General features: G+C 36.5%; 4 protein-coding genes across 4 annotated transcripts; 3 read left to right on the top strand and 1 right to left on the bottom strand.

Moving 5' to 3' along the window:
- Positions 1-440: 440 nt before the first annotated feature.
- LOC148787648 (GDSL esterase/lipase At4g10955-like) lies at positions 441-2924 on the top strand. Its single transcript, XM_088881887.1, has 3 exons — positions 441-647; positions 1607-1692; positions 1857-2924. The coding sequence occupies exons 2-3, from the start codon at positions 1631-1633 to the stop codon at positions 2800-2802; spliced, it is 1008 nt and encodes a 335-aa protein (XP_088738013.1). The 5' UTR covers positions 441-647; positions 1607-1630; the 3' UTR covers positions 2803-2924.
- A 217-nt stretch (positions 2925-3141) lies between these two features.
- Positions 3142-5799, top strand: LOC148787649 (GDSL esterase/lipase At4g10955-like). The gene is made up of 3 exons (XM_088881885.1): positions 3142-3298; positions 4129-4265; positions 4634-5799. The coding sequence occupies exons 2-3, from the start codon at positions 4165-4167 to the stop codon at positions 5607-5609; spliced, it is 1077 nt and encodes a 358-aa protein (XP_088738011.1). The 5' UTR covers positions 3142-3298; positions 4129-4164; the 3' UTR covers positions 5610-5799.
- A 2099-nt stretch (positions 5800-7898) lies between these two features.
- LOC105155302 (GDSL esterase/lipase At4g10955) lies at positions 7899-10273 on the top strand. Its single transcript, XM_088881889.1, has 3 exons — positions 7899-8105; positions 9064-9149; positions 9314-10273. The coding sequence occupies exons 2-3, from the start codon at positions 9088-9090 to the stop codon at positions 10257-10259; spliced, it is 1008 nt and encodes a 335-aa protein (XP_088738015.1). The 5' UTR covers positions 7899-8105; positions 9064-9087; the 3' UTR covers positions 10260-10273.
- Positions 10274-13796: 3523 nt separating this feature from the next.
- Positions 13797-14687, bottom strand: LOC105165106 (uncharacterized). The gene has a single exon (XM_011083980.3). The coding sequence runs from the start codon at positions 14486-14488 to the stop codon at positions 13889-13891; it is 600 nt and encodes a 199-aa protein (XP_011082282.1). The 5' UTR covers positions 14489-14687; the 3' UTR covers positions 13797-13888.
- Between the last annotated feature and the right edge of the window lie 244 nt (positions 14688-14931).

Genomic DNA, 14931 nt, shown 5'->3' on the forward strand with positions numbered 1-14931 from the left:
TTTACATGCTGCCCGGACTTAATGCCAGTCTTTTCAATCCACCAATACGAGGTAAACAATAAATTCTGAGGAATTGGACTCAATATCCTAACTCTCCACTGTCACATCAATAAGCTCAACTTTAATAGTAATTTTTTAAATTTCACCTCATTCCTATCATTATTCACTCTGAATTTGATTTCCTCTGAAATCAACTTCTACTTTTAATCTAAGACGAATTCATAGATTAAATGGCAAAGAAGAAATCATGTAGTGTTATACCACATTGTAAGATTGAGGGATCCAATTGAGTTTTGAAAAGTATATAAAGAGGTGGGGTTGTAAACTTGTAACAAATCGAATTTTTTTGAAAAAGTTTTTGTTATATTAAAGTCAAAACTCACACCATTTGAAGTATTCACTAGAAACTAGGGTGGACTTGCCTATTTTTCACTTGGCGTGATACAGACGCATTATTCATACGATATTTTCATCGAAATATTTGAAATATTAAATCTTTTATTTTCATACATTTTATCAAAATATTGGCTCCGCCTATTAATATTTCCAACAAAAAAGAAAAACAAGCCCATCTCTCTCTCTCTCTCTAGATTAAAGGTTTCTCTCTCTTCTCCCCCGGCACCGGCACCGGCACCGGAAGCTAACAGGTTCTCTGTTTTCCCTCTACAAGTTGTATTATTATGAATCTGGTTGAATGCCTTGTGCAAGTGCTGAATCGGCCGGTTTTTATTAGCTTGGACCGAATCATTTTCGATCATGGTTTAAATTTTTCATACATTTTCATCGAAATTATGAAAACGTTTTCATTTTTTATTGATGGGAAAAAAAAAACATGATAATTTAAAAAATATCTAGTTTCTTCAAAATACTACAATTTTTCTCAATTTTCATACGAAATCTTTAAGTTTCCTAGGAAACTATTTAGTGTTCCTAACTTTTTTGTGAAATTTATTTCATACTTTTAGGTATAAATATATAAATTTTTGTGTCAGGCATAAATATTTCACTTAATGATAATTGAATTAATATTAAAGTAAATTAGTAATGTTATATGCATGTATATTAATGTACTAATGAAGATATCTAACAACACATAGTTAGAATAAATACTATACGATTATTTAGTTTCCATAAAAACTACATCAAATAACAATTCCGAATACATTATTAATTGCATAAAAAAAGTTATATTTGTTGGCATAAATGATACAATATTAAACTAGATATGCTTGAATTAAAAAGAGAAAAAATAATTTTTTAAAAGAAAATTATGACTATTATGTATGTTTTTTTGTTACGAAATTTTATATATATTAATTGAGTTTACTAATCTAAAGTTTGTTTTTGTTTTATAAACTATTAAGTTAAACTTTAATTAATTTCATCAAAAAGTTAAATAAGGTTATAAATGTAATTTTATATTTAAAAATAATAAAGAAAAAGCGTGTGAACTATACAAAACCGCATGAGAGGTAAATTGCTTTATTTTGAAAAAGATAAAGAGATCAATTTTTTTTTTTTTTTTATAGAAGATAATTTTATTTATTTACAATATCATATATGGATAAATTCCATTAAGCCCATCTTATTTGTGAACATTTTGTAGATTCAAGATAACAAATTAATCATCATGCCTGAAGAGGAGGATACATTTGGCCTTTCAGGACCTGTGCACTTGACAACAGTTGATTGGTAAGACTGAGGATTTATGATGTTTCTAGTTCCACTAATTAAGGTTGTAGTTGGTCTTAATGGTCTTGATTGTATAAATTTGTCTACAGACCGTCTGAATTTCTGTATGTAATTTTGGTACTGTAAGTTAGAAAGATGGACGATTCTTGTCCCATTATTTGCAGGACGAACCCCAATCACCAAAGGTCTGTTGCAGCAAGTTTGGTGAAGGGCGTATACGTATGGCAACGAGATTTCAAGAGAATACGAAAAGGGGGCCGAGCTCTTGCTCCTCCTTGGTGGGAAGCATTCCATTTTCAGCTGCATAAGCTCCTTATCGACAAAGACGATTCCTCGGTGTTTGGTGCCATATACCAACTCACCTCTGTCCCATCAGCCGATCAAGCCCCACGCTATGTCATTGCATTTCGAGGCACCATCCCGAAATGGGACACATTTAAACGAGACCTTAAACTGAACATCCGCATCATCACAAACCGGCTTGACCATACACCTCGTGCAGAAGCAGCGTTACAAGCCGTACGAGATGTAGTTGCGACATACGGTAGTTCCAACGTCTGGTTAGCAGGTCATTCCCAAGGTGCCGCAATGGGAATGCTTGCCGGGAAGCACATGGCAAAGACTGGTGTTTTTCTTGAGGCCTTCTTGTTTAATCCGCCGTTCGTTTCACCCCCAATAGGGAGAGTAAAGGGGCACGGGATTCGACTTTTACGCAGTGTGATAACTGCAGGGCTTCTCAAAATGAAGCATCATCAACCAGGAAGTAGTTTTCCTGCCTTGTCTGCATGGCAGCCGCGCCTATTTGTGAATAGAGCTGACTTCATCTGCGCAGAGTATATTGGCTACTTTGAACACAGAGAATGGATGGAGAAGATCGGAGCAGGAGAGATCGAGAGGCTGGCCTCGCAACGCTCAGTCGGAGGACTTGTGGTGCATGCAATAGCTTCAAAAATGGGCAAGCCGTCGTCGGAAGAGCCATTGCATCTAATTCCATCAGCATCCCTAATTGTGAACCTCTCACCAGTACGACGCCGCGATGCTCATGGTATCAAACAGTGGTGGGGACCTAATCTGCTCTTGGAATCCATGGTATACAATTACAGTGACTAGCTTTGATGCATCCACACTTGAATTTTTAATAAGTTTAGCGGTACTATATTTGGTATTTTAAAGTTTACCGCTGCTGTATTTCAAACATCCAATTGTAATTAAGGAGTGAATTTTTTTCTATACTAGCCGTCTTGATACGCTATTTCAATAATTTCATATTATTGTTCTGGTAGAGCTTTCTCTCAGTCGAGATTTTCTTCCGTACATTTTTCAATTTATATATTCACAATGAACATTATAAATACAAATAAATTAATTGTTATATCAGTTATGTATTAGTAATTATGCCTGCATATTATGTATGTCATTCTACTTGATCTCGGTGCGATTGTGACGGTACGACGTCGTTTTCACCGCTGAGGGGCCACTTAAATTAGCTCGGATCTAAAGCTGGTGCGTACAGTACAACGGCAGGGAAGAGCTTCAAATCCCAAGTCTCGACCCTCTTCTCTGAAGATCAAAGCATCTCTTCTTCCCTCAGCTGCAAAGTTAACAGGTTCTCTCTTTACCTGTTTTCCCTCTACAAGTTCATAGGTTCCAATGGTGGCCTGTTTCTTTCTGCCTAAACCTTTATACAACTTTGCTTTTGCTTTCATTTTTTTTTTTTGGGGGGGGGGGGGGGGTTCTGTGAATCTGATTGACGGAAATCTTGAATGTTGTGTTTCTTAGTGTTCGATCTTTTGGTTTCGCGTGCATGAAATGTGTGTTTACAGGCGTTTGTTTAGTATTTGAGATATCCTTTGTGCTGAATTTTTATTGGCTTGGTAGTTGGGACTGAAGCATTTCAGGTTATACTGTTCGAATTCTGACCGAAATACTCATGGAATTTACTTATGGCAATAAAAGAGAACGACGAAAATGTTGGATGCCAAATTGAGTTAAGTAATGGAGGGTTGTATTGTTTGAGCAAGAATATTGTTTATTAGCTACTGAGATACCAAACCCAGTGCTAAAGCAAGTGATTGGAAGCCTTGGAAGTTGCTGAATACTTGCCAAGTTGGCTTTACTGAGAGGTTACGAACGGGTGAGAATGTGTACTGATGCAGTTGAAAATTCTCCAAAACACGGTTGAAACACAATACAACAATGAAATTCGTCGAAAGCTCATAAGTAATCTTGGCATTTTGGCTTGAGCAAATTGTTTCACATCAACATTGATTTCAGAGTTCAATTTGCATGTCTCTCTTATGATTGACTCGTGATTGACTCGGTTTATGACTGTTATTTGCTCATGTATGCTGAAGTAGAATGCTTTTCTTTGCGATTGTGCATATATATAAGTATATCCTTAATGGGTGTTTACTGTTATTTGTGAACATTTTGTAGATTCAAGGATAAAGAATATAATCATCATAACAAATCATGGCATCAGAAAGTGAAAACCTTGACCTTTCAGTACCTGTGGCATCAGAAAGGGAAATATTTGGCCTTTCAGGACCTTTGCACTTGACAACAGTTGACTGGTAAGACCTTACACTATGAGGATAATGATGCTTAGGTCTGCCAAGGTTGCGGATCAAATGATCCTTGTCATGGGTGGTAGTTGGTTTTAATGATCTTGATTGTGATTGTGAATAGGTTAGCAACTATTTTAAAGCAATGTGGGGGTTCTTTCTGAGAGAAATATGTCTATAATTAGTTGAATTGGTCTAAACTGTCTTTCTGTAAGCTTAAATGAGGTTGTCCACTGATTAATATGCAATGGCAGTCTGAAGGGACTAAAATATAGACTTGATCTTTTACATTAATCTTTAACTCTTGCATTTACAACACAACTTTGCAGTTGAATCGCCACAATTAAAATCCATGATTCTTGTACCATTATTTGCAGGACAAATCCCAATCACCGAAGGTCTGTTGCAGCTAGTTTGGTCCAGGGTGTATACATATTGGAACGAGATCGCCAGGAAAAACGAGAAGGGAACCGACCTCTTGCTCCTCCTTGGTGGGAAGCGTTCCATTTTCAGTTGTACAGGTTGCTTATCGATGATGCTGATTCCTGTGTGTTTGGTGCTATGTACCAACTCACCTCTGTGCCGTCAGACAGCAACCATTCAGCCGATCAAGCCCCACGCTATGTCATTGCTTTTCGAGGCACCATAACCAAAGGAGATGCATTTTCACGAGACGTTGAAATGGACATCCACATCATAAAAAATGGGCTTCACCAGACGTCTCGTTTTGAAACTGCGATACAAGCTGTGAGACATGTAGTTGCAACATTTGGTAGTTCCAATGTCTGGTTAGCGGGTCATTCCCTCGGGGCCGCCATGGCAATGCTTGCAGGCAAGAATATGGCAAAGACTGGTGTATTTCTTGAGGCCTTCTTGTTTAATCCACCGTTTTTTTCTGCCCCAATCGAGAGAATAAAGGATAAGAAAGTAAAGCATGGCATTCGATTTGCCGGCAGCGTGATAACTGCTGGGCTTGCCCTCGCGATGAAGCAAAACCATCAAGCAAACCGGTCAGGAGGTGCTTTTGTTGCCTTGTCTGCATGGTTGCCGTGTCTATTTGTGAATCGAGCTGACCACATCTGCTCAGAGTATATTGGGTACTTTGAACACAGAAAACGGATGGAGGAGATCGGAGCAGGAGCTGTGGAGAGGCTGGCCACCCAACACTCAATTGGAGGTCTTCTGTTGAATGCAATGGGCAAGCCTTCAGAAGAGCCACTGCATCTAATTCCATCAGCAAGCCTAACAGTGAACCTCACACCGGTACGAGACTTCAAAGAAGCTCATGGTATCCATCAGTGGTGGAGACCTGATCTGCTCTTGGAATCCAACATTTATAACTATAGGGGATAGATTTCTTTCATTTCTAAATTTTTTGATTGACTTCTTCCTGTTTGGTTTGTTGGGGAATGAACTGCTTAAGGGAGCATAAAGATTGACCATCAATGCATGTCTGAGCATTTTCTACCCCCCAAAAGTCAACATAAAGATTTCATAAGAAATATATCATTGCTTTGGATGAGGCCCTAGGGAACATCATCAACTTCTGCGATAGCTCTAGCAGTTGCTCTGAAGCATATGGGTCGTTGGATGACATTGATCCCACCGTATAGGATTTGAAGCATTTGCACAAGTCATATCAGAAGTGATACCCTTAAAAAATGATAAGCCCACATGGCCCAAGAAGAAAGAAGCCCAACGGGTGAGGCTCTATGGGCCGCCCAGTCCCAAGGATCTCCGTTGGGCAGAAGGCCCTGCCGAGGAGTTAGGCTTGGGCCCAGAGATCTCAACAGCCTTCCCACATTGCGGCTGACCTATCTACAAGGGGGCTCGATGGACACGTGGCAAGAAACCCCTCGTAGATAGGTTATGTGAGGTCGGGTCGAACATTGAGTCGTTGAGGATTGAAAGTACATCGTTCAATTCGAATTTTTTCATTTTTAATTTATACTCAGCAATTGAAGCACATCTCATGCGTGTAAATAATTAATTTTTTTATTATAATTTATTTAATTAAATGAAAAATAAAAATTATTGCTAAAAATGAGTTAACTTTAAATGTATGAATAAAAAAATTATTAATAAAATGAAAGAATAATTATTTGTAAAAGAAATACATATAAGTAAGGGCGTTTTAGATGATCCACTTTTGATCAACCATAGTAGTTACTCTATGATCTCTCTTGATAATTAGTAAAAATATTTTGTTATATATATAAAATTTATATTACATAAAATTGAAAGAATATTTTGTTGGTATATTATATACTAAGTGAAATATAAAGTAATATGTTACTCCCAAAAAAAAAAAATCAAAACCTTTCTTTCGTTTATAGAGAATCCTTGGTTGAGTTTTCTACACAAAATAAATGACCATATTGACCCTAGAATTTGGGGGAATCTTCGAAAAATCTTCCCCATTCTCACTGCTCAATCCCACCATAATTGCCAAGAAAATTTTCTTCCCCAGCAATTATTTTCCACCACAATTTTTTTATAAGAAAATTACTAATATTTTCCTTCCCCCTAACTCCTAAATCTGAAAAGGTAGAGAAAAATTATGATTTTATAAAAATTTGATTGAGAGGAAAATATTTTATTATGAAGAATAATTACCATAACATGTAAACCAAGACTTTTTGTAGGGGGAGTAAGTATAATTTTAAAATTTTTCTGGGTGAAAGTGTATTTATTATTTTTGAGGGGGTCTAAGTACAAAAAATATATAATACTAATGATATTGTAATGAAAAAAATATTTAATATGTTATTATAAAACAATTAAATGTTATATGAATGATCAAATTACAAAAAAATGAAATTAGAAAAATTACAAATTTATATTATTCTTTTTTTAAAAAAATCAGGCAAACTCTCCTCCAAGCAACCAATGCGGCAAAGCCCACCAAATCTGACTATGAGGAACATTTAATCGAAGATTTAAGAGGGGGTAATTGCAATTTGCCCCCAGAAATATTGGAAAAGGGCAAAACATCCCTGGAAAAAAAAGAAAAAGTCAAAGAACCTCCCTTACATTAGCTCACTGCTATTGGTGGAGGAAGTGCAAGGAATTAATGTCTTGAAAAATACTAGAGAAAGAGCAATTGCAAGAAAGCAACATCAACCCATAACGTATCGAAATTTGCTTTTTCAATATATTACCTCAATTTAAGAGCTCAACTACCAGCACTGCCCCAGCCATGTTTACATGCTGCCCGGACTTAATGCCAGTCTTTTCAATCCACCAATACGAGGTAAACAATAAATTCTGAGGAATTGGACTCAATATCCTAACTCTCCACTGTCACATCAATAAGCTCAACTTTAATAGTAATTTTTTAAATTTCACCTCATTCCTATCATTATTCACTCTGAATTTGATTTCCTCTGAAATCAACTTCTACTTTTAATCTAAGACGAATTCATAGATTAAATGGCAAAGAAGAAATCATGTAGTGTTATACCACATTGTAAGATTGAGGGATCCAATTGAGTTTTGAAAAGTATATAAAGAGGTGGGGTTGTAAACTTGTAACAAATCGAATTTTTTTGAAAAAGTTTTTGTTATATTAAAGTCAAAACTCACACCATTTGAAGTATTCACTAGAAACTAGGGTGGACTTGCCTATTTTTCACTTGGCGTGATACAGACGCATTATTCATACGATATTTTCATCGAAATATTTGAAATATTAAATCTTTTATTTTCATACATTTTATCAAAATATTGGCTCCGCCTATTAATATTTCCAACAAAAAAGAAAAACAAGCCCATCTCTCTCTCTCTCTCTAGATTAAAGGTTTCTCTCTCTTCTCCCCCGGCACCGGCACCGGCACCGGAAGCTAACAGGTTCTCTGTTTTCCCTCTACAAGTTGTATTATTATGAATCTGGTTGAATGCCTTGTGCAAGTGCTGAATCGGCCGGTTTTTATTAGCTTGGACCGAATCATTTTCGATCATGGTTTAAATTTTTCATACATTTTCATCGAAATTATGAAAACGTTTTCATTTTTTATTGATGGGAAAAAAAAAACATGATAATTTAAAAAATATCTAGTTTCTTCAAAATACTACAATTTTTCTCAATTTTCATACGAAATCTTTAAGTTTCCTAGGAAACTATTTAGTGTTCCTAACTTTTTTGTGAAATTTATTTCATACTTTTAGGTATAAATATATAAATTTTTGTGTCAGGCATAAATATTTCACTTAATGATAATTGAATTAATATTAAAGTAAATTAGTAATGTTATATGCATGTATATTAATGTACTAATGAAGATATCTAACAACACATAGTTAGAATAAATACTATACGATTATTTAGTTTCCATAAAAACTACATCAAATAACAATTCCGAATACATTATTAATTGCATAAAAAAAGTTATATTTGTTGGCATAAATGATACAATATTAAACTAGATATGCTTGAATTAAAAAGAGAAAAAATAATTTTTTAAAAGAAAATTATGACTATTATGTATGTTTTTTTGTTACGAAATTTTATATATATTAATTGAGTTTACTAATCTAAAGTTTGTTTTTGTTTTATAAACTATTAAGTTAAACTTTAATTAATTTCATCAAAAAGTTAAATAAGGTTATAAATGTAATTTTATATTTAAAAATAATAAAGAAAAAGCGTGTGAACTATACAAAACCGCATGAGAGGTAAATTGCTTTATTTTGAAAAAGATAAAGAGATCAATTTTTTTTTTTTTTTATAGAAGATAATTTTATTTATTTACAATATCATATATGGATAAATTCCATTAAGCCCATCTTATTTGTGAACATTTTGTAGATTCAAGATAACAAATTAATCATCATGCCTGAAGAGGAGGATACATTTGGCCTTTCAGGACCTGTGCACTTGACAACAGTTGATTGGTAAGACTGAGGATTTATGATGTTTCTAGTTCCACTAATTAAGGTTGTAGTTGGTCTTAATGGTCTTGATTGTATAAATTTGTCTACAGACCGTCTGAATTTCTGTATGTAATTTTGGTACTGTAAGTTAGAAAGATGGACGATTCTTGTCCCATTATTTGCAGGACGAACCCCAATCACCAAAGGTCTGTTGCAGCAAGTTTGGTGAAGGGCGTATACGTATGGCAACGAGATTTCAAGAGAATACGAAAAGGGGGCCGAGCTCTTGCTCCTCCTTGGTGGGAAGCATTCCATTTTCAGCTGCATAAGCTCCTTATCGACAAAGACGATTCCTCGGTGTTTGGTGCCATATACCAACTCACCTCTGTCCCATCAGCCGATCAAGCCCCACGCTATGTCATTGCATTTCGAGGCACCATCCCGAAATGGGACACATTTAAACGAGACCTTAAACTGAACATCCGCATCATCACAAACCGGCTTGACCATACACCTCGTGCAGAAGCAGCGTTACAAGCCGTACGAGATGTAGTTGCGACATACGGTAGTTCCAACGTCTGGTTAGCAGGTCATTCCCAAGGTGCCGCAATGGGAATGCTTGCCGGGAAGCACATGGCAAAGACTGGTGTTTTTCTTGAGGCCTTCTTGTTTAATCCGCCGTTCGTTTCACCCCCAATAGGGAGAGTAAAGGGGCACGGGATTCGACTTTTACGCAGTGTGATAACTGCAGGGCTTCTCAAAATGAAGCATCATCAACCAGGAAGTAGTTTTCCTGCCTTGTCTGCATGGCAGCCGCGCCTATTTGTGAATAGAGCTGACTTCATCTGCGCAGAGTATATTGGCTACTTTGAACACAGAGAATGGATGGAGAAGATCGGAGCAGGAGAGATCGAGAGGCTGGCCTCGCAACGCTCAGTCGGAGGACTTGTGGTGCATGCAATAGCTTCAAAAATGGGCAAGCCGTCGTCGGAAGAGCCATTGCATCTAATTCCATCAGCATCCCTAATTGTGAACCTCTCACCAGTACGACGCCGCGATGCTCATGGTATCAAACAGTGGTGGGGACCTAATCTGCTCTTGGAATCCATGGTATACAATTACAGTGACTAGCTTTGATGCATCCACACTTGAATTTTTAATAAGTTTAGCGGTAACTGAACGATGGTAAATTAATGCAACTTATGAATATGGTAACTGCATATCTTTATAGGTATACACAAACACACCCTTAAATTGTATTACAATTCTTGGAACACAAAATCGGGCAACTGAAAAAGACCCAGTTCAATAACAGTTCTTGGGCGCTCTTGGGGCTTTGCCCCGACCACAAAAACTGCAAGCAGCAGCTGCAAAATGGAAAAACAAGAACTAGCCAAAACCGACAAAGCAAGTGTTCCTACAACATTGGAATGCTGCTACCTTCTTATTGTCAGCTCAGTTCCTCAAATTTCTTTGTTTGATGGGTATACACACGTCACCCCTGCAAAAAAATCGAATTACCCTTCATTAAGGGCATTACAGTCATTTCGCGATCAAAATTCGCGCCTTTTATAACAGGCGGGTCGCGGAGGACCCGACCCGGGTCGCACAGACTGATTGAAGACCCGGACAATGACAGCCGCTCGATCAGAACGTGAGCCGGTAGGATAAGGCCACATGGCCTAGTACTTGATGTCCAACTGTGCTCTATAAATAAACTCCGATACGCCATAAATGAGGTAACTGTTGTGCATTAATTGAGCTCGAACTCTTAGATCGAATACATTTCTCTCGATCAACCTAACTTGAGCGTCGGAGGGTCATTGTCGGGGACGTGCCCAACGAGCTCATGATTCGTGTTTTATTCTCAGGGAATCCGAAATCTGATCTAGGAAGAGTTAGACCTGCAGTGAGATCATCTTAGGAACTCGCTAATTTCGACCCGAATCATTGTTAAATTTAGGGTTTGCGCTCACTGATTGTCTCGCACAATTTCCATAAATATCTATGATCTCCCTCAGAAAATAAAACTACAATGAAAGAAACCAAATAAAAATTGGGATATTCCAGGAGTCGGGAGATTTTGAACCCGAAAGAATTACAGTGGGATGAAATGTGGTAAAAAGATAGGCCCAGAAATAACAAAATTACCGAATTCGTAAAACGATGCTGGAATCAATTTACATTTACCTCTGGGGTTTGAGAGGGGCAGCAGCTGCATTGCTAGAGTAACTTTTGCCATCTTTTTTTAACCATTGGTAATGCAGTGACCGTGAGGATAAGTATCGAAGCGAATTCTGTGGCTGGAAAACAATCTACTACAAATTGAAAATTGCACTTGCCCCGATATTTTTCTGTTTTCTACATTTTCGTCCCTCAATTTATAGAAAACTCATTTCGCCCCTTAATTTGCAAAATTGGCGGAGGAAGAAGACCAAAGCCCAGCCCACATTCATTTTGGGGATAATTATATCTACACTCCTAATATATGATTTACTTATATAAATCACTCATTTTTTGACATTTACACATTCATTCATCAGAAACGTCAATAGCATTTATACAAACTATTTTTGTATTTTACGATTTTACAATATACACCACGCAGAAACTTTAATTTCGTTACACAAACTGCACTTACTTTTATTATAGATGATTTTATTATTACACAAACTATATAAATTTTTTATATAAATAAACAATAGATCAGAAAGTGTAAATATAATTATTTCTTTTCTTACTAGTAGGTGGTGGGATGTTGCATGTGTGTACTTAATTTTAATTATGTTAAATTTAAATTATTTATTTATTATAATAATTAGTTTTTATAAATATGTTTTATTATTAATTGGTCTGTTGCGGCTCCTCTTCCGGTTCGAATCGAATGGGAGTTGGCCGGTGTTGGAACATAATGCTTGGCTGGCGAAGTCGTGGAATTCGGTAAGTTCGTCGCTTTGGTTTCTTTATAAATGTCTTTCTCTGGCGCTTTTGAAAGTGAACGAGTACAAATAGAAAATCAGTATTTGCTTTCCCAACTCGGCATAAGACCCCAAACCCCACTTTTTCAACCTCTAATCCGGACATATCAATCCTCTTTGATAGGACCAGCGCCCAGACTCTGCTGCAAAGACAAAAAAGTCGCATTGGAAGAAACCGTGTCCTGAAGTCAAAGTTTTAAAACTCTCCTAATTTCTTGATGAATTTTCGGCTACCAACGAATTATCTAGAATAATACGTAAATCTAGATTATATAAAAACTATGGTCAAAGAAAAGTTTGAAGGATAAAGTTCAATAGGGATGAAACATATAATTATATAATTAGAGAAAAAAAATAAAAAGCAAGAATATTACTGGATGGCTTGGCCCAAGCACATCTCCTGGCCCACTCCTCACCCCAACCTGATTTTTTCAAATTAAAAGGTTCTCTCTTCTTATGTAAATCAAACCCTAAGCCCAATTTTCTGTCGTCTCCTCGCCTCTCCCTCCTTCCTTTTGGTTTTCTCTACAATCGAACAAAAACTTTTATCTACTTTTCCTTACTTTCGATTAAAAGTTCTTCGCAAACGTTTTTCTTAATGAAAAACTGAGTGATCCTTTGTGGACGAGGTCTTTCTGGTGTAGGTCATACAATTGTAAGAGGTTGCCCGCCATTTGGTAGTTTTGGGCTCCCCTCTACTAGGTTTGGTCCCTGAGCCAAATATTATTTTCTGATTTTAGTGTTTTTTTATTGTTTCCTTTTAGATATGTAATTATTAAATAATATCTTTTGTTTTGCAATATTAGTTTGTACAAGGATTTTTTAAACCCAGGATTTTTTATAATAGTTAATTATAAATTATATTTTATCAGACTCACTACTGGTAGATTGATCCAACATGTAATCACTTTTTGATGATATTTCATATAAAAGAGTTGTCTGAAATGGATAAGTTTTAGATTCGTGTATTTTAGATGTGCAAAATAAAAATGAACAATGTGGGAAAGTGCAAAATATATATATATATAGTTCGAAAGGTAAAATATAATTTTTTTATAAATTTTATATACACATTTTTTCTAAAATGTACCAAAAACATAATATCTTATATGCATAATTACACTCCTCTTCCTTGAGGTTTGGTATAATTATACGTAAAGTTCCTGTGATTTGAGAAATTACTTCTAGCACTTCTAATGTTTATTTTCATCTAATAAATAAATCTCCCATTAGTCAAAATTTATTGAACTTGTTAATATTAAAAAAAACTGAATAAAATTAATATTTACTCTCGATTAACTTGTCACTTACTTATTGCAGGTCAAATAATTTTTTTGGAGTAAACTATTTTTATAACTGTGAAGATGTATGATGATAATTTGATCAATAAAAAAATATTTAATCTGTAATAAATCAATTGAGATAAATATAAATTTTTTTTATATTTTTTTGCTAACGTCAACAAATTTAATAAACTTAAACTAACAGAAGAATTTATTTGTTAAATTGAAACAAATTTCAACATTGATAAATATAATTTTTCAAATTATATGAGGTTTATGGATAATTACCCCAAACTTAAAAAAAGAGGAATTGTAATTATCCTAAAGATAAATTAGAAACAAATCAATCAACTAATTGACTAATCAAAGATCTAAAACAACATTAAATTATTCCAAAGTTTCTGAAGTGAAAAAAAGAAAAACAATATTATACACTTTTCTTGATCAGCACATGTTTTCAAATTAACGAAAGAAAGGGCTACAAAAGAGTACAAATTAACTAACAGTGAAGGCCCAAAACAGATCCATCACTGACGGCGACGGCCACCCTACAATCCGCCGTCGCCTCCACATGGTGCGAAAGGAAATGCAGAACCCGAACCCGACCCACCATCTCCAGTCTGGATTCGATCTCCATGCTGGGTCCGACGCGGAACCCGCCAAGCCCATCTGAAGGGGCGGGCCCCGGGCTCGGGGGCTGGCCGGAAAACGACAGGGGGAAGGACTTAACTGAGAATGTGGCGGCCATGTACTGGGTCTTTCCGGGACCGATCTTACCGGCGGGTATGAACATGAATCCGACCTGGTTCCCGGCGTAGAGGAGCTGGAGCGAGCTGTCGTAGTGGGTGAAAACGGCGCGGTTGGGGTTGTTGACGGTGACGTATTGGGAGAATGTGAAGTTGATGGTGGAGTTGGCGACGGAGAAAGCGGGAAGTTGGACGGCGTTGACGGAGAGCTTTGGGTCCTTGGGTTTGAAAATTGTGAAGTAGAGGACAAAGGGTATGATAAGTAGGAAAATGAGGGAAATGGCGGCGACGATGCATGAGGCGAAGTTTGGGCGGCCGGTGGACGGGGGGTGGGAGGGATGGGACTTGCCCATTTCTTGATCTGATCTTGAACTGTGATCTTTCTAATTGTAGAGCATTAGAAGTACTCAATAGACCTTGATCTGTAGCTAAAATTCAGTGTGTGAAGATAAAGAGGGGAAATAGTGGAGACCTGAAGATGGGATTAGGTGAAGAGAAGTGTTTGAGTGGAAAGAGGATATTTTCTTGGATTGCCTGTCTATTTGTTTTTGTCTTAGAGTGTAGTTGTGTCTTGGTTGGGACAGTTATGGGACTTATAAAGGCCGTGTGCAATTTGCTGAGAAGCAGGAAAACTGCTAGAAGCTTTTTTCTTTTTTGTAAATGGTCTGAAACTGATAGAAGTTGGCAATGTTTCAAGAGGGTGTTTGCAAGCTTTAAAATAAGCCGTTATCAGCTTATTATTGAAATTTAAGTTCAAAACAACAATTTTGTTTTACAATTTCTGTTTTTGAACTGT

This window comes from Sesamum indicum, linkage group LG6, assembly GCF_026168435.1.
Source record: "Sesamum indicum cultivar Baizhima isolate 11 linkage group LG6, ASM2616843v1, whole genome shotgun sequence".
In the NCBI taxonomy this organism is placed as follows: Eukaryota; Viridiplantae; Streptophyta; class Magnoliopsida; order Lamiales; family Pedaliaceae; genus Sesamum; species Sesamum indicum.

Coding starts and splice junctions, on each gene's coding strand:
- LOC148787648 (XM_088881887.1), top strand. CDS start 1,631: ATGCCTGAAGAGGAGGATACATTTGGCCTTTCAGGACCTGTGCACTTG. Junction 1,693..1,856: donor CACTTGACAACAGTTGATTG/GTAAGACTGAGG, acceptor CATTATTTGCAG/GACGAACCCCAATCACCAAA.
- LOC148787649 (XM_088881885.1), top strand. CDS start 4,165: ATGGCATCAGAAAGTGAAAACCTTGACCTTTCAGTACCTGTGGCATCA. Junction 4,266..4,633: donor CACTTGACAACAGTTGACTG/GTAAGACCTTAC, acceptor CATTATTTGCAG/GACAAATCCCAATCACCGAA.
- LOC105155302 (XM_088881889.1), top strand. CDS start 9,088: ATGCCTGAAGAGGAGGATACATTTGGCCTTTCAGGACCTGTGCACTTG. Junction 9,150..9,313: donor CACTTGACAACAGTTGATTG/GTAAGACTGAGG, acceptor CATTATTTGCAG/GACGAACCCCAATCACCAAA.
- LOC105165106 (XM_011083980.3), bottom strand. CDS start 14,488: ATGGGCAAGTCCCATCCCTCCCACCCCCCGTCCACCGGCCGCCCAAAC.